The sequence below is a fragment of the Suillus bovinus genome, assembly GCF_016758785.1.
Source record: "Suillus bovinus strain UH-Sbo-P2 chromosome Unknown EDB93scaffold_4, whole genome shotgun sequence".
In the NCBI taxonomy this organism is placed as follows: domain Eukaryota; kingdom Fungi; phylum Basidiomycota; class Agaricomycetes; order Boletales; family Suillaceae; genus Suillus; species Suillus bovinus.
In genome coordinates, this window is record NW_024542060.1 from 416,057 (window position 1) to 440,382 (window position 24,326).

General features: G+C 45.7%; 7 protein-coding genes across 7 annotated transcripts; 3 read left to right on the forward strand and 4 right to left on the reverse strand.

Moving 5' to 3' along the window:
- Nucleotides 1–418: 418 nt before the first annotated feature.
- Nucleotides 419–2,839, reverse strand: EDB93DRAFT_1100288 (uncharacterized protein; the record flags this gene model as incomplete). Its single annotated transcript, XM_041446985.1, has 10 exons — nucleotides 419–569; nucleotides 598–910; nucleotides 936–1,017; nucleotides 1,090–1,162; nucleotides 1,240–1,291; nucleotides 1,334–1,417; nucleotides 1,856–1,921; nucleotides 1,987–2,127; nucleotides 2,335–2,540; nucleotides 2,685–2,839. The coding sequence occupies 10 exons, from the start codon at nucleotides 2,837–2,839 to the stop codon at nucleotides 419–421; spliced, it is 1,323 nt and encodes a 440-aa protein (XP_041312369.1).
- Nucleotides 2,840–11,111: 8,272 nt separating this feature from the next.
- On the forward strand, nucleotides 11,112–11,892 carry EDB93DRAFT_1245867 (uncharacterized protein; the record flags this gene model as incomplete). The annotated part of the gene is made up of 3 exons (XM_041452366.1): nucleotides 11,112–11,403; nucleotides 11,462–11,545; nucleotides 11,597–11,892. The coding sequence occupies 3 exons, from the start codon at nucleotides 11,112–11,114 to the stop codon at nucleotides 11,890–11,892; spliced, it is 672 nt and encodes a 223-aa protein (XP_041312370.1).
- A 971-nt stretch (nucleotides 11,893–12,863) lies between these two features.
- Nucleotides 12,864–13,679, forward strand: EDB93DRAFT_557473 (uncharacterized protein). Its single transcript, XM_041456715.1, has 4 exons — nucleotides 12,864–12,939; nucleotides 12,994–13,144; nucleotides 13,200–13,360; nucleotides 13,419–13,679. Exons 1-4 carry the CDS (start codon nucleotides 12,934–12,936, stop codon nucleotides 13,458–13,460), a joined length of 360 nt encoding a protein of 119 aa, XP_041312371.1. The 5' UTR covers nucleotides 12,864–12,933; the 3' UTR covers nucleotides 13,461–13,679.
- Nucleotides 13,680–14,449: 770 nt separating this feature from the next.
- On the forward strand, nucleotides 14,450–15,740 carry EDB93DRAFT_1100291 (uncharacterized protein; the record flags this gene model as incomplete). The annotated part of the gene is made up of 7 exons (XM_041446986.1): nucleotides 14,450–14,629; nucleotides 14,769–14,823; nucleotides 14,906–15,131; nucleotides 15,304–15,402; nucleotides 15,475–15,505; nucleotides 15,548–15,581; nucleotides 15,700–15,740. 7 exons carry the CDS (start codon nucleotides 14,450–14,452, stop codon nucleotides 15,738–15,740), a joined length of 666 nt encoding a protein of 221 aa, XP_041312372.1.
- A 519-nt stretch (nucleotides 15,741–16,259) lies between these two features.
- On the reverse strand, nucleotides 16,260–18,164 carry EDB93DRAFT_1076443 (ABC transporter type 1, transmembrane domain-containing protein; the record flags this gene model as incomplete). Its single annotated transcript, XM_041445238.1, has 9 exons — nucleotides 16,260–16,765; nucleotides 16,818–16,901; nucleotides 16,956–17,021; nucleotides 17,134–17,154; nucleotides 17,209–17,251; nucleotides 17,305–17,407; nucleotides 17,464–17,544; nucleotides 17,596–17,722; nucleotides 17,774–18,164. Coding segments are annotated over 9 exons (1,422 nt in total), but the record flags the coding sequence as incomplete, so codon positions are not given.
- Nucleotides 18,165–19,633: 1,469 nt separating this feature from the next.
- Nucleotides 19,634–20,840, reverse strand: EDB93DRAFT_1245870 (uncharacterized protein; the record flags this gene model as incomplete). The annotated part of the gene is made up of 5 exons (XM_041452367.1): nucleotides 19,634–19,770; nucleotides 19,818–20,088; nucleotides 20,137–20,270; nucleotides 20,311–20,668; nucleotides 20,721–20,840. 5 exons carry the CDS (start codon nucleotides 20,838–20,840, stop codon nucleotides 19,634–19,636), a joined length of 1,020 nt encoding a protein of 339 aa, XP_041312374.1.
- A 474-nt stretch (nucleotides 20,841–21,314) lies between these two features.
- EDB93DRAFT_1245871 (uncharacterized protein) lies at nucleotides 21,315–22,609 on the reverse strand (the record flags this gene model as incomplete). The annotated part of the gene is made up of 7 exons (XM_041452368.1): nucleotides 21,315–21,351; nucleotides 21,409–21,602; nucleotides 21,673–21,705; nucleotides 21,747–21,833; nucleotides 21,884–22,078; nucleotides 22,125–22,177; nucleotides 22,228–22,609. 7 exons carry the CDS (start codon nucleotides 22,607–22,609, stop codon nucleotides 21,315–21,317), a joined length of 981 nt encoding a protein of 326 aa, XP_041312375.1.
- Between the last annotated feature and the right edge of the window lie 1,717 nt (nucleotides 22,610–24,326).

A 24,326-nucleotide genomic window follows, 5' to 3' on the forward strand; every position in this document is an offset into this window, starting at 1 on the left:
CATTTAAAACAAGATTGTGTACAAGTTGAATGCAGCCGATCTCACACATGGAAGGTACAGTCATTCTGCAAAGTAGCCCGGGTTTTCACTGGGCTGGGTTTACACGTGTTGCCAACCTTTTTGTTTGAACATCGGAATCCTGATACATTCAACTTCATGCTACATTGCCTTGTGACTTGATGGGGAAATCGATATTTGCAGGTGAATGTTCAACTCTCACTCCTGATCGCGCAACACTCACTAGATACCACATAAATTACAACTACGTCACTGTTGAGTATGCATAAATGAATGTACAGGGTCCTCAAATAATGCGAATGATTAGTGTTATACATAAGGAATATCCCAATAGGGCGTCCAGCGCCGCAACAAAAACCATTCAACAAGGATTTAACCCACACCATGCAAGAACCCGAGCTCAAGCGCTACCCCTCACACCAGCAGCAGGAAAGACACTCCCTACTATCTCCTTGAACGCCCTATCATCCTCGTGCTTCTCCCTCGTCTCCTTAACAATCACCAGCAACAGAGGCCTCTCCCTCCTACGCATTTCCGTATCATCTTCATCGCTATCAAATGTTGAGGATGTGCTGAAACAGTTGAATGCTCGAAGCACCACGCGCGTGAAGCGCGAAGGGGGGGTGGATCGGGGTGATGCAGATGACGGAGAGGGAGAGTAGGTGCCTGTGCGAGACGGTGAGCGCGAGAACAACCGTGTAAGCATCATCTGCGTGCGAGATGGCACACGACGACCATGATGAGGATTGAGTTTGGGGTGGCATGATGGTGCGTGTGACGACGATGTCGACGGGATCGTATGTATCGATAGGTGTAGGGGAAGTGGCGCATGTGGCCGTAGGGGACGAGTACGACTCCTCGCGATCCGAACGTCCCCCCTCAACAGGATTAACTACAGCATTGTGGACCGGCCGTACATTGCCCGCACTCATTTGCTCGGTTCCTGACGCGAAGGCCCTGCCTCATCACCGAATTTGAAGTGCCAGTTTTGAAAAGTCTCTAAAGAATGGAACAGAGGCGAACAATAATGTTAAGAAAGCGCAGGGTGATGAAACGAAAGGAAATACTGACCATGTTAGTGCGTCGCAGGGGGTCGAAACGCTGTGCGTCCATGGGGTTGTAACATGCGCGACCCATTTTGCGTCTATACAATAAGAAGAAAATACAAGTCTTGTAGCTATCTAGAAGTTTGGAGTGCGAATGAGAGGAGTGAACGATAACCTTCTCATCTTCGCGAAAGAGGTATTTAAGTAAACGCCTAGTGTAAAAGCAACTGTGGACGATAAAGTGTGGAAGCGAAGCAGGCGCCACTCACCATGCCACTCGTGCTTTTGTTCGTTTGCTTGGACAACCTGTTTTCGTGCTGTGGAGTCGTCCACAGCCCTCGTAGTATTTAATCCTGTGGTTTGAAAGTGTTATTCTCAATAAAAACGTGTCATCCAACTGAGGGGAAGAGTTGCTACGTGTCAAAGTTTAGCATTGAAATATATGACTCAACAGGTCTGTAAGCACGTTCTTTGTCGTAGAATATTGTGCTGACGTGGTATCCGCAGATCTACCATGCGCAATCCATGTACGAGCTCCGAAACGGCCCTCGGCCGTCGTACGCCCAGCTCGATGGGACAGAACCTGAGTTCGAAATACGGAAGGCGAGAATGGTGGCAGGGCCGAGGGAGCAGGCGCGGTTGATTGTGGTGAGTGTTGTGGATGCTTATTATCGTCGTGACGCGGTGCTCATTGTCATTGTGATGTGATGTAGGTGGCACCTACTAGAAAGGCAACAGGTGACGGTTATCATGGTCAGGCGTGTCGGGATAAAAAGAAATGACTTATTTACCTGGAGCGACATGATCGCAAGGCGTCGACGACAGAAGAGTTTGACGATGCTGGATATCGGTACCCACTATCATAAAGAATTGTGTAGCATTAGCGTCATGTAGTCAATATACATTCTCTATCATGACTTACACTCTCGTCCTTCGAACTTCAACATGCCTGTCCACCCCATCACTGTTTGCCTATAAATTCTCAGTTGTAGTTGGAGATAATGTCCAGCCTTTCGGATCCACGCATATTGTAGCCCCGGGTTTACAGACATCTCTATTGATCCTTCTCAAGATAGAGAAATATCATGAGGGATTGCCCAAACCCGCTGCACAAAAACAGTCTACCGCACTGCAGAGAATACTTCATCGGAGTAGGACATCGCGTAGCCAAACACATAAACAAGCATCAATAATGCCATCCAGAGACTTGGGAATTGATATTTCAAATTATATTTGTAGCGCTCTGCGCCACCCACAATGCTCCACTTACCTCGGTATCGTAGGCGATTGGCCCGAGAGCGCTTATGAAGAAGTAAAAGCTCGACATCGAGCGTAAGTCGTCGCCTCCCAAACGTTGCGGCCCCGGGTGGGAAACGCTCGGTCTCTAGGCGGACATCGCTAATTTTCCCAACGAGCGCAGAAAGAACTACAATCCACCAAGCTCGGTTTGTAAGTTGTTCATCGTTTAACTCCAAACTAGTATCTGCTCATATATCACAGCTACGGTCGCTATTTTTGTGACATCCTCCTTTACAGAAGCAAGGCTTAGGAACCAGCTGAAGCTACAGTCTGGCTTCAGCCGCGGCGAGCCATATATTGACATTTTGAGAAAAGACACACTCATGAACCTTGGCCATATCTCGCAGTTCCCTCTTCCATGGCCGTCTCGAGTCTCGCGGGCTGTAAATGTTTGGAAGGAGTATTGTGATCACATCGGTCTTGGGGTCGTTTTGCAAGTATTTATTGAAACGCACACAGCGTTTGGACGAGAGCATCATCTGCGAGGTTTCGCGAGACCAACAGTATAGATCATCCAAATACTAGTCGTAAGTTTGGCCAGTAGAGACTGCTTTGTTTTTACAATGATCCATATGAGCTTGACCCATATACAGCCTATCATGATCAGATTCAACGCACACGCTGCAGAGAAATTCAGAATTCTGCTTATCAATCAGCGCTTGCTTGACACTGCCTCGAGGCATGCAGTCATTTTCATGTAAGCCCTTTTTTACTTCGCTTCAACTGCTATTCACTAGCAACGACCAGAATGGTCCTTTTCCGGTCTTGCTATGATTCGCTGATAAAAATATTATTATATCTGAATGGCAACAACAGATGAGCCTGAAGTCTTTGAGACGCAGCCCGTGTGCAAGCTGTGCTCAGAACGTTCCAGTTGGTGAATTGGTGCTCGTCGACGTACAAAAGGTACCGTTGCATTTACTTCGCAATGCTGCTTGCCCGAGCACACTGTCATGTACTTATGCTTTTGATTTGTATGACCGACTCATACTGTCTCCCAAAGGTTTACAAGATCCATGGCGTAAGACGGATCTATATAGGCTATAATCTATGTATCCAAACCGATCGAGGGAAGTCGACGTCAAGCCCCATTGTCGTAATTCACGCTCGATCGTTGTGGCTGGAAAATGGGACCTATCATGAGGTATCCCTCTATGGACTCGAAAAATTCCCATCTGCGGATGGCAAAGATATCATATAGCTAGCTCAATGCCAACAAGGACAGCTGCAGCCAGTGCAGCTTTGTCGTCGTCTTCTAGCAACCAGGCTTCATTCTCCAGAAATTGAATCGTTCAATCATCCATTGTGACAGATGTAGTGGATCTTCCGGATTGACTACGTAGCAGTCCGCGGCATAGATCATCCTACACCATGATAGTATAGGCTCATTGAATGATGATTTTCATAATTATTTTAGCGCTCTGGTGTGTGGCAATCTGGATTATTTAGCCTACCGCAAGAAGCTATCTATAAGTCACGCAGGTCAGACAAAGTTCACTGCCTTTTGTTTCTGAGGGAGGAGGGACCAAAAACAGAAATCGAAATCTTAGATCGACAGAATCCCGGCAGAAATTAGGATGATTGGATTCGAATAATCGATGAGCAACGACAGTTCTGAGAAACACCTAGCAATAGCTTTGCACATAGTCTGTACGCCCGCCGTGGCGTCGCATCCTGAAGAATACAAGAACAGGCGCATTTTAACAAGCGATGAAATTGTGACCAAGTCATTGTTATTGATTGAATTTCACCGAGCCCTTCCCTATGCCCGCACCAAACGAATGAACTAGAAGCAACAGGGCATGAGCTGGCATCTGTTTCAAACCCGAAAATCCGGCGATGCAAGCGCGTGAAAGCATTTGTTACCTTACTCTGATCGCGTATAAAAGCCAACCTATGCGACCCAGAAAACACTATCAACCATGAAATTCACTTCGCTCACCACTATTGTCATATCTGCCGCAGCGATGGCTGGCATAGCTATCGCATCTAATTCAGATACAGTGACACCCCTTGGTAGAGACTGCTCCGAGGCCGATGGTAGGTACTTTTGCGGCCTACATGCAGCCGCCTGCGTACTTACGGTTATCCACAGCTTCATACTGCGCAAGCGGCCCCCTCAAAGGCTACAACAACGGGAACGATTACGGGTTTTACTGCGGACCAGATAAGAAAATTGGAGCAACCTACCCGTGTTCCTGCGTAGGTTGCTGTCACAATCCCTTTACTAAAGGGGGTTTTGTTGTGTGTGAACCAAAGTGAGGCTGTCTTTCCTTACTGCCCTTCGAGCCCGAGTATTAATGTTTCTCACAAGAGGGCGTGAACTTGTGAAAAATTCTCAGTTGTAGTTGTGGATAATCTCCAGCCTTTCGGATCCACGCATATTCAATAGCCCCGAGTTTACATACATCTCTATCAATGATCCTTCTCAAGATAGAGAAATATCACGAGGAAATTGTTGGAGATCGGAGAGTTGAAGGGCATTTGTTCTTGGTCATCGTTTCTCTACTTTTGGACTGATTAACATTATGATAGAGTCGAGGGTGCAACCTCACCACTTCGTACCATATGGCTGTTACTTCGCACCGCATGGCTACTACTTCGTATCATATTCAAGCTCCGTCGTCATTCACATAAGTATCTTGCGTCCTCATTGTCCGTGTACCTCAGTTGTTGTTCACCAACACTGAGGTACGTATTTTTGTCTTTCTTGCACACAGTTCTTGTACTCATTTAATATACTCTAGCGTACTTCCTACAGGTACTTTGAACGTATTAATATAGTTGTTGTTCACCAATGCTGACATCAGGAAATTCTCACATTACTTTATTTGTCCTTAAACAGACTTAATACACTTAAGTGTCTTGTTGAAAGGTGGATCTACTTGTCCAACATTTCAACTTGAATATATTCAGAAAGGAAATGTTGAGGTATATTGATATATATGTTTTATTATGCTTCACACTAGAGAAATATGAAATATGCCAGGTAAATAATGTGAGAGAGAGCAAACAAGTTTTGAGATAAGTAGGTTAAGCTGATTAAGGAGATTAAGGAATGTGAGAATTTCCTGATGGAGCGTACTTCCTACAGGTTATGAGCCCTGTGTCTTAAACAACACAGAAACCGGAAATATATGAACTCCCTCTCGTTGTAGCAACTCAAGTCTTTCTCTTTGTTCGCTCAAACTCACTCTGATGCATCGTCTCAACTATGGGAAAATACGACCATATACCAGAGTTAACTGGGGCGGACAATTACATTTCCTGTGAAATGCAGGCACAGCTTGTCTTAATGAACGACGATCTTTGGTGTCATGTCACCGAAAACGCTGGACCAGGTGACATTCTCGGAGCGGCTTCAGTCTTGCCCGTAGCGGCCAATCCAGCAACTCCCACTGATGATGAGAAGGCGGCTATACGATCCTGGCTTATCAACGACTCCAAGGCCAAAACCATTATCCTCTGCAAACTTGCACCAAGTATTCACCTTCTTATCCCCCGTAACACGTCAATCACAGCGCACAAAGCATGGAAAATCCTTAAAGATCACTTCCATCGTAATGACATCAGCTCCCAGTTCGTCATTTGCAGGAAGATTCAGACACTTCGCATGAAGGACGCACATGATGCAAGTAACTATGTCGGTCAGCATATTAGTTGCCGTGACCGTCTCATTGGCATGGGTGCTACTTATTCTGACGAGGAAGCCGTGTTTAATCTTCTTTTTGGGCTACCCACATCCCCTACCTGGCAGCTCTTTTGCATGCAGCTCGAACAATGTATGCATGACAATTTTTTCGCTACCATCGTCAGTTCCACACTTAGCAGTGGACTTTCCATTTCTGCTTCATTCCAAACAAATGGACTGACCTTTGAGAGTTGCACAGCATGGATCACAGCAGAGGCCTCATGTATGGTTAACACTCACCCAACCAGTACACCTGGTCCTGTATCCGAATATGCCAATTCTGCGTCCACTCCCTCTGTGTCCAATGTCAACTCCATCACTGGTCTGAGGAAACACAAGAATAATCCCAATGGCATCTTCTGCCTGACAACCGGGTGTGGATGTGGTGATCACGACAAGGAACATTGTTTCCGGGAAGGCGGGGGGATGGCAGGACAGACGCCTTGGCAAAAGAGGAAGAAGGAGACTGCAGCGGTTGCATCAGGGACTTCTCATACTCCCTCCATGCTTGTTATCAGACTCACCACCTGTCGCTACAGCCACCACAGCGCTGGCCACACACACACGTGATCTTTCATGCACAAGCATCGAGCACCTCGACAATGTCTCAGCTCATGCCCATGCATTGTCCACCATCCTGGACTCTGGCACTACCAGCACCCTCGTCAGCAACTGCAGCATGTTTTGGACATATTCCACTCAGGACCCCGTTATCGTCAAAACGGCGAACCACGGGTCACTTCATACTTCTGGTTGTGGTGATTGCATTGTGTGGCTCAAAATTGGCGGTATCTGACATTGTGTGCGATTTTCAAACTGCCTTCATGCACCCGGGGCGATGCTGAATCTTCTCTCCGTCGGCTGGATGCTAGCTAAAGGATGGGAGTGCAATTTTTGGGGTGAGCCTCCTCATTGCGAGCTCGTATATAAAGGAGGATTGCTTGGGGCAGGTGCCCATGTCAGGGCACCTTTTCTATGTGGATCTCTTGTTTATCCCTCCTCAAGAGTCAGTACCTCTGGTCACTGAACCATCAGAGGTGTCTGCCTTTGCACATATCCCACTGACATACGATCTCTGGCATGCTCATATGGGTCATGCTGGAGGAGAGTCCATCCGCTGCCTTGCTCACACTGCTCACAGCTTCTCCTTAGACACTAACGAAGCCATGTCACGCTGCGAGTCATGCATTATAGGGAAACACCCACGTCAGCCCCATCCTACATCCCCTCCCCCTCCTGCCTCTTGCTTTCTTGAGTTGATTCACTCAGACGTGTGCGGTCCCATTACAGTCGTCACTCCTCACCATAAGTGCTACTTCATCATTTTTCTCGACGATCACACTGGAATCCTGGATCTTCAGCTCCTGGCCACCAAGGATCAAGCCTTGGATGCATGGAGGAACATTCATGCAAGGTGGGAAACTCGCTCTGGTTTGCGCATTGTTACTTTCCGTTCGGACAATGGTGGGGAATTCCTCAGTGATGAACTACAAGCAGCCGGGATCGAGCACCAACTCTCCGCACCATACTCACATCAACAAAATGGGAGAGCTGAACATGTCATTTGTACGATTGAAGGGTGGATGTACGCCATGCTGAACCATGCACGCCTCCCACGCAACCTATGGGGAGAAGCAGCCCTGACTGCAGCATACTTATTCAACCACACTGAATCTTGTGCTCTACCTGCCGGGAAAACACCCTATGAAATGCTGCACAACACTAAACCCGATCTCTCTCACATTTGTGTTTTTGGTGCACGCTGCTTTGCTCACATTCCCAGTGAGCTCCAGGAAAAGTTAGGTCCTAAATCACGCGAGGCTTACTTTATGGGTTATGCTCCAAGTGGTCATGCTTGGCGCTGTAGGGATAAGGCAACGGGGACTTTCTTCAACTCTCGTGATGTCATTTTTGATGAAACATTCTCTGGCAGACCTTTCCCATCAGACAGCGATGATTCTGATGAAGAAGACACGACATTGACCCCCACCACTGCACCCGCAACCTCCTCACTTAACATAAGCACCCCTGCACCAATACCCTCCACCACGCATTGTTCTGAGCATGCACACTTGCCCACTGCACGTGGACAGATCTTCCAAGAGAAACTGGCCTCTGACCGTGACTGGTTGGCTTGTCAGCATGAGCTACATCAGGCTTGTGTTCAGGGAGTGCCCCTTGAAGGGGTGAATGTTGCGCCTAACCCTTCCGAGCCCTCTCTCCAAGATGTCATCGCCAACACAGACACTGACATCATTGTTCCAGACGAGGACAAGGTCAGCTATCCCTGTGTGCTTGCCAATCTCATTGCCACTGAGTTTGCTTGTGTCTCCATTCATAGTGATACACGACGCAATCCACTCACCGCAGACTACAACATGAGAATTCCACCCTCCACTTTCAATGAAGCTATGCAGCGTTCAGATCGAGATGACTGGCTCAATGCCATGCGCAAGGAAATTAACTTGATGTCAGAGATGGGGGTTTACGAGCTAAAGGAGCTTCCAGAGGAATGTAGGGCGATAGGATGCAGATGGGTTTTGGAGTTTAAAGAGGACGAGAAAGGTGGGCCCATTCACAAAGTGTGCCTGGTGGCGCAGGGATTCTTGCAGGTGCCGGGTGTCGACTTCGGCAAAACATTTGCACCCATTGCAAGGCCATCTTCCATCCTACTTCTTTCTGCACACGCAACGGCTCATGACTGGGAGATCGACAGCTTTGATGCCAAATGCGCATTCCTGTGGGGCAAGCTACACGAAGACGTGTACATGCGGCAACCACCTGGCTTTGAACGCGGAGCAAACCTTGTATGCCACCTCTTGTCTTCACTGTACGGATTAAAGCAAGCTGCATACGATTGGTATGAGCTCTTGCATGCCGTTCTCACACATTTAGCATTCCTCCGTTGCAAAGCCGACTATGCTGTCTTCGTATATGATCATGTCAATAGCGAGGGGGTGCACATCATCTGCATCATCGCGTGGCACGTCGACAATGGCCTCGCAGGCTGCAACAATAGGAAGTTCCTCGATTGGGTTAAGGGTCGCATTGCGGAACACTTTGGCATTGCAGACTTAGGGCCAGTTGTCAAGCACCTGGGTGTTCAGTATGTTCGCTCGCGTGCTACACGAGAGCTGTGGATGCATCAACAAGACTATATAATTTATCTCCTCGAAGAGCATGGTCTTTGTCAATGCAATCCGGTATCACTGCCAATGGACCCCATGTTCCCTTTTGGATGAGACACGGACATTCATCCTCAGATCGACAATCTTCAGTCAGAGTACCGTAAGCTCATCGGAGAATTGCTTTACCTTGCAATGTACACACGTCCTGACATTGCCCTTGCCGTCATGAAGCTTGCCCAACATAATTCCAACCTGGAGCTTCATTATTATGCCGCTGCAAAGCGCATCCTTCGCTATCTTTCCAGGACACTATCCTATCGGGTCCACTATGGAGGGAAGAACGTGGACAGCACCATCCATGGGTTCAGCGATGCTGATTGGGCAACGTCTCCCGAGGATCGCATCTCCATTACAGGATATGTTTGGTACTATCATGGTGGCCCTATCTCGCATGCAGCAAAGAAACAGACCACCCAGGCATTGTCTTCCATAGAATCGGAGTACATGGCATTGACGGGGGCAATCCAGGATGGACTCTGGATCAAATCTTTCTGTGAATGCCTGAAGATCGCCTTCACTCTTCCTCTCAAGCTCTATGCAAACAACACGGGTGCCATCACACTATCTGCAGAGGCCACTAATCACTCCAGAATGAAGCACATTGACTTGCGCTATCACTTCATCAGACAGCACATTGATGCTGGCATCTTCTTACCTATCTGGGTTTCTACCCACCACAACAGCACCAACATTTTTACTAAAGTCCTCCCGCGTCCCGCATTTGTGGCTCACCATTTGGGTCTGTCCCTCGTGGCAGGTTGAGGGGGTGTGTTGGAGATTAGAGAAACGAGGGGGTGTGTTGGAGATCAGAGAGTTGAAGGGCATTTGTTCTTGGTCATTGTTTCTCTACTTTTGGACTGATTAACATTGTGATAGAGTCGAGGGTGCAACCTCACCACTTCGTACCATATGGCTGTTACTTCGCACCGCATGGCTACTACTTCGTATCATATTCAAGCTCCATCGTCATTCGCATAAGTATCTTGTGTCCTCATTGTCTGTGTACCTCAGTTGTTGTTCACCAACACTGAGGTACGTATTTTTGTCTTTCTTGCACACAGTTCTTGTACTCATTTAATATACTCTAGCATACTTCCTACAGGTACTTTGAACATATTAATATAGTTGTTGTTCACCAACGCTGAGCGTACTTCCTACAGAAATGCCCAAACCCGCTGCACAAAAACAGTCTATTGTACTGCAGAGAATAACATCGGATAGGACTGATCGCGTAGCAATCGATCCAAATATCAAAGGGAGTCTGAGGAGAACATGTGCAAGTATCAATTTACAGTCTTGACTGGTAACTGGTCGAGTTCCGCATGTAAACACATAAACAAGCACCAACAATGCCATACTCAATGTACTCAACCATGATGCAGATGAATGCAAACGACGATCCATTTACTCATCTCAACATTGTAAATGACATTTCAAAGTATGAGTGGTATTATATAGCGCTACACCTGGGCACGTCTCCCAACTTCCGAGCCTCACTTTAAACAAGGCGGCGAGCTGGCGAAATAAGTCGCCTGTGTTGAAGAGCTTGTTAGAAAGGTGAGGAAAGACACTTGCGGATTTTTACCTGGCGGAGAGAGTTATCGGTGAGTGACAACTTATTCTGCCTCAGCGGTACTTCTATTGATGTAAATATCTATCTATCTTCCCAATAAAAGCCATCTACTCATACGTTATAAAGCATGAGGAGGCGCATTTGCCCTGCCTGACTTGTCACCATCCAAATCATCAAGCAACCACCAACTCCTTGTTCTTCAAAGTAACGAATACAACTCTATCATCCGCCTGACTTGGAACAGCACGCTTCATTCACCCTACTTGGGAAATTTTCATTTTCCTCAATCTTGCCACATGCTTCCAAAAGCAGTACTTGTCCATTATACACACTTCGATCCATGCTCGTGGTTTCGAGTCCAGCCACCCGTCCTTCACCTCCACGACCGAGATGATGTCTTGTTATACCGCAGGAGTCAGGAGGATTTAGGCAGCGCCAGTTATCGTGGTGTTGTCGCGCTTCAAGTTGCCAAGCAGCTCGAGGCCGTAGGCAACAAAGTCAAGTTTATCTCGATAAACCTTCTCGTCTCGCTGGCCAACATGCACAGGATTGACCGCTTGCTTGACATGCTCCACTTACCTCGGTATCGTAGGCGATTGGCACAAGAGCGCTTATGAAGAAGTAAAAGCTCGACATCGAGCGTAAGTCGTCGAGACGCTCGGTCTTAAGGCGGACATCGCTAATTTTCTCAATGAGCGCAGAAAGAACTACAATCCACCAAGCTCGGTTCGTAAGTCGTTCATCGTTTGACTCTAAACTAGTATCTGCTCATATATCACAGCTACGGTCGCTATTTTTGTGACATCCTCCTTCGCAGAAGCAAGGCTTAGGGACCAGCTGAAGCTACAGTCTGGCTTCAGCCGCGGCGAGCCACTCATGAACCTTGGCCATATCTCGCAGTTCCATCTTCCGTGGCCGTGTCGAGTCTCGCGGGCTGTAAATGTTTGGAAGGAGTATTGTGATCATATTGGTCTTGGGGTCGATTTGCAAGTATTTATTGAAACACCACTTCAACTGCTATTCACTAGCGACGACCCTGCAGGATGGTCCTTTTCCGGTCTTGCTATCATTCGCTGATAAAAAGATCATTATATCCGAATGGCAACAGCAGATGATCCTGAAGTCTTTGAGACGCAGCCCTTGTGCAAGCTGTGCTCAGAACGTTCCAGTTGGTGAATCGGTGCTCGTCGACGTCCAAAAGGTACCGTTGCATTCACTTCGCAATGTTGTTTGCCCGACTCGGAGCACGCTCTGTCATATACTTGTACTTTGATTTGTACGACCCACTCATACTGTCTCCCAAAGGTTTACAAGATCCGTGGTGTAAACCTGATCTATACTCAATGTATCCAAACCGATTGAGGGAAGTTGATGTCAAACCTCATTGTCGTAATGTTCGATCGTTCTGGGTGGAGAATGGGACCTGCCACGAGATACCTTTGCATGGATTTGAAAGGCTCCTATCTGCGGACGGCAAAGATATCATATAGCTAGCTCAATGCCAACAAGGACAGCTGCAGCCAGAGCAGCTCTGTTGTCGTCTTCTAGCAACCCGGCTTATTCTCCAGAAATTGAATCGTTCAATCATCCATTGTGACAGATGTAGTGGATCTTCCGGATTGACTACGTAGCAGTCCGCGGCATAGATCATCCTACACCATGATAGTATAGGCTCATTGAATGATAATTATTTTAGCGCTGTGGTGTGTGGCAATCTGGATTATTTAGCCTACCGCAAGAAGCTATCTATAAGTCACGCAGGTCAGACAAAGTTCACTGCCTTTTGTTTCTGAGGGAGGAGGGACTAAAAACAGAAATCGAAATCTTAGATCGACAGAATCCCGGCAGAAATTAGGATGATTGGATTCGAATAATCGATGAGCAACGACAGTTCTGAGAAACACCTAGCAATAGCTTTGCACATAGTCTGTACGCCCGCCGTGGCGTCGCATCCTGAAGAATACAAGAACAGGCGCATTTTAACAAGCGATGAAATTGTGACCAAGTCATTGTTATTGATTGAATTTCACCGAGCCCTTCCCTATGTCCGCACCAATCGAATGAACTAGAAGCAACAGGGCATGAGCTGGCACCCGTTTCATTCCCGAAAATCCGGCGATGCAAGTGCGTGAAAGCGCGTGAAAGCGTTTGTTATCTCACTCTGATCGCGTATAAAAGCCAACCTATGCGACCCAGAAAACACTATCAACCATGAAATTCACTTCGCTCACCACTATTGTCATATCTGCCGCAGCGATGGCTGGCATAGCTATCGCATCTAATTCAGATACAGTGACACCCCTTGGTAGAGACTGCTCCGAGGCCGATGGTAGGTACTTTTGCGGCCTACATGCAGCCGCCTGCGTACTTACGGTTATCCACAGGTGCAATCACCTGCGCAAGCGGCCCCCTCAAAGGCTACAACAACGGGAACGATTACGGGTTTGAGTGCGCAGCCGGGAAAATTGTAATAACCTACCCGTGTTCCTGCGTAGGTTGCTGTAAGAATTCCCCTCATAAAGGGGATTTTGTTACGTGTAGCAAAGTGAGCCTGTCTTTCCTTACTGCCCTTCGAGCCCGAGTATTAATGTTGCTCACAAGAGGGCGTGAACTTGTGGAAAATTCTCAGTTATAGTTGTGGATAATCTCCAGCCTTTCGGATCCACGCATATTCAATAGCCCCGAGTTTACATACATCTCTATCAATGATCCTTCTCAAGATAGAGAAATATAACGAGGAAATACCCAAACCCGCTGCACAAAAACAGTCTACTGTATTACAGAGAATAACATCGGATAGGACTGATCGCGTAGCAATCGATCCAAATATCAAAGGGAGTCTGAGGAGAACATGTGCAAGTATCAATTTACAGTCTTGACTGCATCAGGAAATCAACCTGGAATTGATATGACCAGGTAGAGCTGACAAATGAAACCCATTATGATACATCTAGCTTTAGAATTATACATTATTATCTTTGCTCAACATGTGTATGAAAAAATATATGATTATGCCAAGGATATATAATCTTGATACATCTCTTGCAAGTATGCAACAAATATATGAGAGAATGTATAGCTATGACAGGGGCATCTCATTTTGATGTGCCTTTTACAAGTATCAAGCAAGTATACAAAAGAATATATGACTGTGTCGGGGTCATGTAATCTTGATATGCATTTTGAAAGTATGCAACAAATATACTAGAGAATGTATAGCTATGACAGGGGTATCTCATTTTGACTTGCCTTTTAATATACAAAAATTGTCTCAAATTGTTAAAATACTCTAAAATACTCCAAGTCCCTTTGCGGATGGGCGAGAATTTATCAAAGTCTACAAAAATTCAAAAAATGCAGGAAATCTGATTATATTGTTCAAAGTGGTGCACATAGGATAGAACAAATCACAGGACAACACAATGGCAATGATACAAAGTACCTCTGCTATCGGTATGTATTAATATCCATCTAGGTAAACCTTGGGGTGTCAGAAACCTCACCTGCACCCACACCCACATAAAGGGTATGGGTTTTTTTAGGGTACGACGAGCTCGCACCCTTACCCGCACCCATGCAGGGTTTCCCCGCGGGTAATAGTACATATAAATATTGAACTAGCAATTCTAAAAATATGAAAAAACGATCCTACACTCACCAAGTGCAAACAGTGGGCAACAATCAGCATGGCTCGAACTCGAAGGAGGATCAACACAACTCACAGGCTACGAACAGTGGGCAACAACTTCAATCAGCATGGCTCGAGCTCAAAGGAGGACCAATACACTCACAGACTGGGATGACAAGTCACAAGGTGCTCTAATCCTTCTCCTTCTCTCTCCCTTCTGCTCTTTCCATCCTCCTTGTCCTCCCAACTTCTCTCCAGTCCTCTCGCTGTCCCACAATTCATGGAGTCCACGCGATCACATCACTTCATTGTTGGCACTTGCCAGCATATCGTTGGGTTGAATGCTCGGAGATGGCGTGTGCTGGTGATGGACGGGGGGTGTGAGTGGTATGGGCGTTGCTGGTGGCATGCAAACACACGCTGATGGTGTGGGGCACATTGAGATGGACGCGGTTGCTGTAGCGGTTGCGAATGGCGAAGTGAGGGCTGCAGTTGATGGTGGCAGCATGGGCTGCATAGTCCAAGCTATGCGAGGTGCAAGTGATGGCGATGGTGGTGCAAATGATGGGTGTGCAAGAATAAGTGCTGGTGAAGTGGCGTGCAGTGAATGGCGCACCCATGGTACTGGGTACTTCCTGCTGGTTGGAACATGTGCAAAGAGTCGTGCTGGGTTTGCTGTCACTGGTAGGTGCGTGCTGGCGCGTGTCTGTGGGCTTACCGTGTCCTGCAAACTGTTTCCTGCTTCCAACTTCCCCTTTTCTTCCTGCCTTCTGTCCATTCATCCACATCCTCTTCCCAACTGCTCCATTATCCTTCCCCTTGCTCCCATTCATCATCCACACACGTCTGAGTCGCATCAGCACTTGTTGGCATGTAACGGGCATGTGCACTTGGCACTGGGGCTTGCTGGAAGTGGGTGGGCGTGGTGGGTGCTGGTCTTGGTGGTGGTTGTGGCTGAGGTGTGCACACAAGAGGTACACTGTCCGCTGTGGCTGATGCGGGAGGTGCAGCGATTACGGCCGGATGTGAAGGTGCTGGTGCTGGTGTGATGTGAGCAGGAATGTGAGTGTGAAATGGAACATTGTAAAATGAATACTTGTCAAGGCCGAAATTTTCAAAAACGGAGAAAACTCAGAATGTGAGTGCGGCGAAAGGCAATCAAACCAAACAAAGCGACTTCCTTGGTAGAATGTGTGCACAAACGAGCCAAATTGTATTAAAGTCGAGAGGCAAAATGATTAACGCTGATACTGTAGACATAAGGGATGAGAGACTGAGTCGAAATCCGAGAGAATGAGAGAACACGAGAAAAAACCAAGCAGACAAGCAGAGTAGGCGAGTCGCGAGCTCTCACTCTAGTCACAAGGTGGAGAGAGGGCCACACTGGTAGTAATCAAATAAAAATCATTGAAAAAATAAAACTGGGGGAACTGACGTGTTAATGGGTCCAAAATGACCTTTTACCCTGCCAACTTCCTCGTCAAAGACCTTGTGCCAAAACCAAGTCATTGCTGAAGGTGCCGTGTGGAACTTGCGTGAAGACAAGCGTTTCAGGGAATGAATATATACTATTTAAGAATATCAGCTCTTTCCTTCGTACTTTAACTTATACCAAAATCAATAACATACCTGAGAGCTATGGGTCAGCTGAATGCTGTAAGTGACTTAGTGTTTTGTGTTGGTGTTACTCACTGTTTCATCTTAGTGTCTTTCTCGAATCCCAAACTTGAAGCAGAGGGGCAAGCAAGTACAAACATATCAGCAGGTGGTGTTTAGTTTTCGATATGTATGGTGTGTACTACTAATAGTCCATAGTTTAATTTTTATTAACTCGATGTGCGCGATCTAGTGTGAGGATGAGGGAGGGGGAAGATGTGGAAGGCGAGGGGGTGATAGGTGAGGAGGCGATAGGCAAGGAGACAATGGGAGAGGATGATAAATAACAAAGTATTGTGAGGATTGTGCACGGCGGGAGGTAGAAGCATGGAATCGAGACATCTAGGAATAATTTTGAGTTCGTTAGTAACACGTCCAGCTTGTAAGAGCACATGACTAATGTGGCTTCATCAAGCACAATGACTCTGTAGTCTTTCACCAATGCGTGGGCCAGACTGAGCAGGGATCTTTCCCCAACGCTGAGATTCGCTCTCTCGCTCTCAATAGTACTGTCAAGGTCGTAGTAATTGGTGGGAGCTTGCTTGCTCCCGATGCCATCAATGACTGTTTCGAAGTGGTGCTGAAATGAGGTGGCACCAAGCAGCTTGGGAAGTCCTGTCAAGGTCTCTGAAAAGTGGGCATACAGAAGAGAGCGAAGCATTGAGTCTGATGACCAATTTCAATGGAGGCTTTCTAGATCAAAAATACAAGAACAAACCCAGATGTTTGACTTGGCGAGCACCAGCTCGATAAAAGGCAGTAAAGTAGCTGTAACTGAGAACAATGAAAAACATAGCAATAACTAGACAAGCATGAGTCATATGATTCAGACGGTAGATGATAACTATATACTGACCAAAGTACGGTTCAAGGACAGAAATGATGATGATAGAACCCATCACGCTGGACAGCGTAATGATAACTGGATTTCCAGTCAGTTTCCATAAAACGAAGCATGCAGCTAACATATCCAATGTCAATGATTCTTGACGATGGATCAGCAATGTTTCACTATGCAGTGATAGATGACTCACATGGCAGTTGATTGTCAATACCTGAGTGAAAGGTTTCAGCAGGCATAGCATAGCGTACATCATTGAGATACTGACTGTCAATATCTTTTCCAAAAATACTCAGGATTCGGCCCATAAGCTATAGGTACACAATAAGTATTGATTTTGATGCTTTCATACACGATCACTTACTGTAGTGTTGAAAAAGGACATGGATGCATGAATGATGTTGCGTACAGACTTGTGGTGCAGGCTTTGAGACACATAATAGGACATGAAATCCATTCTAGCACCACTGTAGCAAGTGATGTTGAGTGAGCATGCCACCATCTGCGATAGGAACTGACTTACAGCAAGAATGTGAAGATCACTTGACCAGCCCCTAGGCAGCCGTACAGCGTCTGATAGAACGAGTTTGGTTGGTTGAATTTTCTGCGCCAGGATTTAGAAGAGAAATAAAAAAGTCAATAAAAAGATACTGACTTGGTCTCCCACCAAACTAGCATGTATGAGTTCAAGATCAGGCACCCCTGCATCGCAAGCATGATGAGAAGAAGAAGTAAGGGACCTGTTATTGAACCACGGCCCGCAACAAGGTAGGTCCAGTACACTTCAAAACTGTTTCAATCAAGGGAAACATCTCAGACAAACTTGATCACACCTTTCTGTGCAGAGCCTGTCGACCGCTTCTCTTTGACAATCAAGCGACCTTCAAGTTTACCATTGCCAGTAGCCTGCTTCTTGGCTCTTTTTGACTTCAACTTCACATCCTCAATGGTAATGCGTGTCTGCGGAATGACATCCTCTTCCTGGGTTTCATCTTCCCCCTCTGAGGCATGGCCACCGAACTCTAGGTCAAAACGTGCAAAATCATCACTGCGAGAGACAAGATCCTCATAAGTCCCACTCTCCATGATAATGCCATTGTTCAGGGTATAGATGTAATCTACTTGAGAGAAGAAATGGATCGCATGCATGACCAGAATGATGGTAACACCACGATTTCGCAGGGCACCCACAATAGCATCTTGGAATAAGGACTTTCCAACATTATGACAGCAACATTGAGGTTGTATGCTGTCAGGGTGTATGTGACAAAAGCTAGTGTGGCAGCGAGGACTGGCGTCGAGGCTGCGAGGGCCAAGTTGTGTGAATTGAATTAGGAGGCATTGCTATGCTATATCCATTTAGACTTACTTCCCCAAAGTTACATGAAGAATCCTTCGAATACCATGCAGTTCCTTTTTTCAAAGGTAGAAGATTCCTAAGCAACTTTCGTGAATACATTGTTGATATTCCTTGACATTGTGCTTACTTGGAAAGAAAGGAACTTCATATGTGAAGTATTTGACAATCCATATAGCTCCTGTGTACTCTTTAGCATCATTGCGTGTCCTAGCAGCTCCAAGGTTACGTACTGAGTACCTCTAGCAGAAATTTGACTCGTTGATCAGTCTATTTAATTGATACTGAGTGAATACGGCACTGCAGTGTTGTTGAATCGGAATCATGAGGGTAATTAGTGAGAAACCAGTGAGTGCAGAGGGCCCGGGCTAGTTTCCAAGTTAGAATAAATTGAACTCTTTACAGTGTACAACAAACCTCAGTCAAAAGATAGAAATGTGATTAACAAGCATGGCGTGGTTGATTTTAACGCACACTTTGACCGTCAGGTTCACTCCACGCCTGTAAATACATGTTATCAGCAGTGGCTCTGGCCAGGACCCCTGTTGCCATCGAATATCAAAAGAACTTAGCAACATTAGGTGAGCCAAGTGTAATTTATAAAGTTTTACAAACCTGGTGGGTGCAGATGCTGGTCATCACAGTGAGCCCAAAGAGCCCAAAGGCCATGGCAATCCCACAACCGACATTAGGGCCAGGTGTTCCTCCAATGATTGCAGCGGAACACTCCTGCGCAGAGAATGATTTGCTACTGGGGGAGGACAGGCGTCAGAGGCTACCACAACTAAACACAGAGGTTGCTATTTACCCAAGGACGATAGGACCCATGAGTTGTGCAGTATCACCAAAGACCTGACAAGTGGTGTTGTACATTGATTATTGATTATGACAGCAATAAATGAGAGGAACACTTGTACCTGGAATATACCTCCAATCCAGTACATCCCACGAAAGGCATCATTCAAAGTCCAAGTTCGGTCTTCCGCGCCCTTATTTGATGGGTGGTGCTGATGGCAGGGTCTACACCATGCATCCTGGATAAAGGATGTAATTGAGATGCTCGGAGGTATACCCTGAACTTGAACTTGCTGGAAGGTTTTGTCTGAGCGGTTCGCCTTGGGTTAGGTTTGGTGTAAAACATCTACCTACACACACCTTAGCTTAACTGCCTGGAATACGGACACTAAGCAGATAAAAATTGGTAACCAAAGTGATAATGATAGGGACAACACAACATAAATAAAGATTAAGTCAAACGTGCAAACAGCATAATATGGAATATCATTACAACAGCTATGCATGTCCTTCAAGGAAGGATACAGCTACAACAATGGTGTCACATGAGCACGGAAGCATTGGAAGATATAGAGCCATTGAACCAATCGTCAAACCAATCATCAGACTGATTATCAGAAAAGTTGCTAGGTAGGCGTGATTCATAAGTCATTGCACTTCCAGAAGATGTGCATGTGCCTACAGTCACGTCAGTGAGATAACAAAAGCAAATACTGCAAACCCACCATCATTAGTACACCCAATCCCAGCAGTGCATGCAATGGCTTCAGAGAACATGTCTACTTCGGACTGTGCTCGTCGTTTCATCAGCTGCAGAATGTGAAAATCTGACTTGAGCACATCCAGCAGTTTGTCCCCCTTTGTTTTGAAGCCGTTGGGGTTGTCGAGGCGGATGGGCTTCGTGACTGCACAAGATGCGGTGATATAGTCACCATATGTGACACTACTAACCCAAGGTTTTATCAAGCAAGGCAAGGGAAGAAATGAATTGTTGGGCTGCACATTGTAAGAACGCCAAGTCCACCACAGCAAAGTAATACTGACCTTTGATATGTGTTGGTGAAACTGAGGAATTTCTTGAGTTCGCGGGAAACCAGCTTGAAACTGCCATGACATGGAAAGCCATGCCTCACATTTCTCTCGAGTAGCTTTTGATGGTTGAGAGGGAACAAAATTGACTGAGAAGTCATCACCATGGACTGAGAGAGGCATTCATACATGCACGACAGGGTTCTCTCTCAGCATTGTCCTTTGCCATGTAGCTAGGGGAAAAATCAGTGTCAACAATCATCTCATGAGAGCATGCCTTACATGGGTGATATTGGGTGTTCAGCTCTTCATACACATTCTCAATAGCTTTACTGAATAACGAAAGCTCCATTTGAGCTTGATACCTCCTCTCCTCCATCAAGCAACACCCTCCTTGCACAAGGAATGTGATGTCAGTGTACTCTTCTTGCTGGAGCTGTCTCTCCACTGTGGCCATTTTGAGGCTTATATGAAGGACGGCGATAAGATCAAGGGGGTCGACCCATCCAAACAATACGGATGCTGTGATCAGGAGGGATTCTGGAAGCTGGACTTTATGTTATGATAAAATAATTATGAAAACATGGGAGTGCACTGACAATGTCACGCCCCTGTTTCTGGAGCCAAGATTTCAGGGCATTCTCGGTGTGCTCACCAAGCAAGTTTCTTGTTGAAGGAGTGTTAGATGTAGGGAGCAAAGCCAAACATATATTTAACATATTGAAGTAGGAGGGGGGTAAGAAGAGGCTCACATGTGATCGTTGAGGGCTTACAAGCGAGTATAGAGGCCGTGGCTGTGCGACGGCGGTTCTGGCAGCGGTGGCTGTATGACAGCGGTCTATAAAAAAACACAGTATATGACTAAGTGATTAAGAGAATCTACTCACCTTGAATTTAGGTGATGAAGTTTATTGGACAACACACAAGTCGTTGTGAGAAAATCATCCAAGTCCGCGGTCGGTAGGCTTGAGTATTGTTATTTACTAAAGGGTCGTAGATGTACTTGGCCATTCACATGAACCATACCTGTGGATCGCAGCTGCCAAAATCAAACTTGGGGTGCTTTGCTCACCACGACAGCATCTTAAGCCTCAAATATCGCAAGAATATTTGTAACACAACACAGCGCCAGATACATTCAAACCCGACCGATGTAAACAATATATAGAAAGCGACTTCTACTTCAGATCGGCTTATTTACGGCGGGCAATCTTGATGATGTCAGTTTTCCTGGATGTTGCATTCCCGTTTATCAGCAGCACAGAAATGAACTGCATGTTAACTCACTTCAAGTTGCAAAACCCTGCAAGGTAAATGTGGAGAATCGGGAGTTCTGGGTCACCTTGCTGTGTGAACAGGTCCATTGCTGTCCTGAGAAGTTTGTCATATACCTTGCTAACAGAAGGAAATTGTGATAGGTTAGTGCTGACTCCCCCTGTCTTGACCGTATCTATCAGATAGGAGAGGAGAGTGCTGTAATGCTGACAAAATGGAACACTTAAAGAAAATAAGCACATAACATAAAAGCAACTTACACAGGCCCCTACAAACACTAATGTCGCCGGGGGTAGATGTGAGGCGTGCCTGAAGATAGGGTGGTTGATATCAGCCATAATCCTGCTCACATTGGCTGATTTAGTGGGCCGGTATACCAGATAGTGAACGAGTGATTTTGCAATGCCCATGCGAAGGAACTGCCCAAGATCATTAGTCTGCGTGGCAAATAAGACATTAACATTCAAAGTTAACGAAGAAAACTAACAGCAATCAGGAAACAGGTCGAGTAGGGAGACATAAACATGTTCATCAGTTGTACACACATGGAACACATGTCACTCTGCAGAGCGAAGGGGCATGTGTTTTGAAGGGTAAAATTGTTCATCAGTCCGCCATCTGCGATTGTGATGGTAGCTGCCCGTTTCATGAGGGACAGAAGCGCAGACAACCATTTACCGACCTATTCTAGGTGAGACAAGTAGATGGAATCAATGAAGAAAATGTACCATCCCCAATATAGCGTCTTCTATGATATGGGTATGCCCATCGGATGATATAACTAAAAAGAGTCAGGATGTCCAGAGAATATTATATGAATGAGCTCCTGACCGTGATCCAGAGATGCGTAATCTATCCCAACCACAGTGAGGCTCCGTTGGAAGAGCTCACTGACAAACTCTTTCCTTTCCTCGGAGTAATTGGCTTGTGTGAGTAAGAATGGATTAATGGGTATCCCGAGGGCAACATCAGATCTCATCTTGAGCTGCAAGTGAACGAGGACCGCTTTCCACTGGGGATACTGGTCTTGAATGGTGCTTAGAGTATCTGTACTGTCTGCTTGCGCTTCAGGCTGCGTGACATCGTCATCAAGATTCATCGTGCAGCCAGTCATGTTCACGGAAGGAACACCGGAATCCACCAGTACCTCAGTGACATTCAGAGTTTGACCCAAGGGTAGTTCATCAAACACGGGAGGCTCTGGCTCCGACATGATGGGATGTGACTCAAACGGCTCATACTATCACTTACTACACCTCCGTTGTCCTGCATGATGTGGGAATCATGCATGGACATGAATACTAGGTGACCCTCAAAAGATAAAGTCTGCTAGCTTAGTCCTCAGACTAGTCAACCCATACCTTGGTTTCAAACCATGGTCCATATTTCCAGTTTTCCCCAAGTTTCATGATCTGAATACGTTTTGACGGAAAAAGTCTAATGTGAGATGGGAATCACATTTAGACCTAGTTGATGTGAGAAGGGAAATGAAGGTTAAGGTATAGCCTTGCCTTTGGCTTATTCACTTTGGCTAGAGAAAACCATAGAGAAAAGTACAAAGCCAATAAAAAACCTATCCAAAAAAGACCGTGTTTCAATTCCTGCCAACTGCATTATTTTTTTGACTGTGTTTCAATTCCTGCCAACTGTCTTATTTTTGCTACCTACTTTTCTCTAGTGTTTCTTTACTTTACTTTTTCATTAGGATGCTTTGACTCACCTGACACTTCATAAAATTGTACCCATAAGGTATGATGTCATTATGATGTCATAAGACTCCACAGATACTCCTGCAGGTATTCTGTTGAAAGATATTATGTCATCAAGCTCTAGATTATTCTACTCTACAACGACATCATTCATGATGTCATTTCCTTCTAGAATATTCTGCTCCACAATGACTCACTCTGACTCACTCATGGAAGGTTCTGGAATCTTTTGCTCCACAATGATGTCACTCTTGATGTCATTATGATGTCATTACTCCACATTCCAGAATGTTCTGCTCCACAATGATGTCATAGCTCCATCTTTCACTTGTATTTTATTCTTTTATTGGGTTTGACCCAATATTTTGATTGGTCCTCCTTATTTTTTATTGTTTGTGAACCTAGGTTACTTTCCCACACAAAATGTATATAAGGAGAGCCCATTCTCCCCCCAAAAAAAATATGATCTCCCATTTGTAGCAATCTGCCTATCAGATATTTCACTTGCAAAGTTAGTCCCTTTGAAGTGAGACAAGTGCAGGGAAAAGAATTTCCTTGAGATTATAAGTTTCTTACCTTAGAAACTTATTTAGTGCTATAGACCAAGTGTTCTTGGTCATATATATTGTCTTTGAGACCCCTTTGTCTCATTGCTCTGTGCCCTTTGACTAAGCGATCTTAGTCATCTATCATATTGTTGAGACCACATCTCACTAGTTCTCCCATAGACCAAGCGATCTTGGTCAAGTTATAGTCCCCTTTGTTCAAGCGATCTTGAACATATATTGTATATTTGAGACCATTGTCTCACAGTCAGGTGTCCATAGACCAAGCGATCTTGGTCATATTTCGTATATTTGAGACCACGTCTCACTAGTTCCAGTATCCAAGTCCAGAGCCTAGAAGGAGATTTCCTAGGCAAATACATTCCAGAAACTGAATTACGTGTCTAGAAGCTTATTCCTAGACAAGAGATTTGAGTTTCAATAAAGAAAAGTAAAGCTCCGGCTAGGTTGATCTTAATAAAAAGATTAGTTTAGCGAGCCTCCCAAGAACTCACACATTATCTACCACGAAATAGGAAAAGTCGTAGACCGTGTTAATCGAGGACTGGCAAGCAGTCTTATCCAAAGTGTAATTGTGGTGTCATTACATTTACACAACTTTATATAAGACCCTCGGTTATTAAGACACCGTGACGGTCCACTATTTCGTGATTTT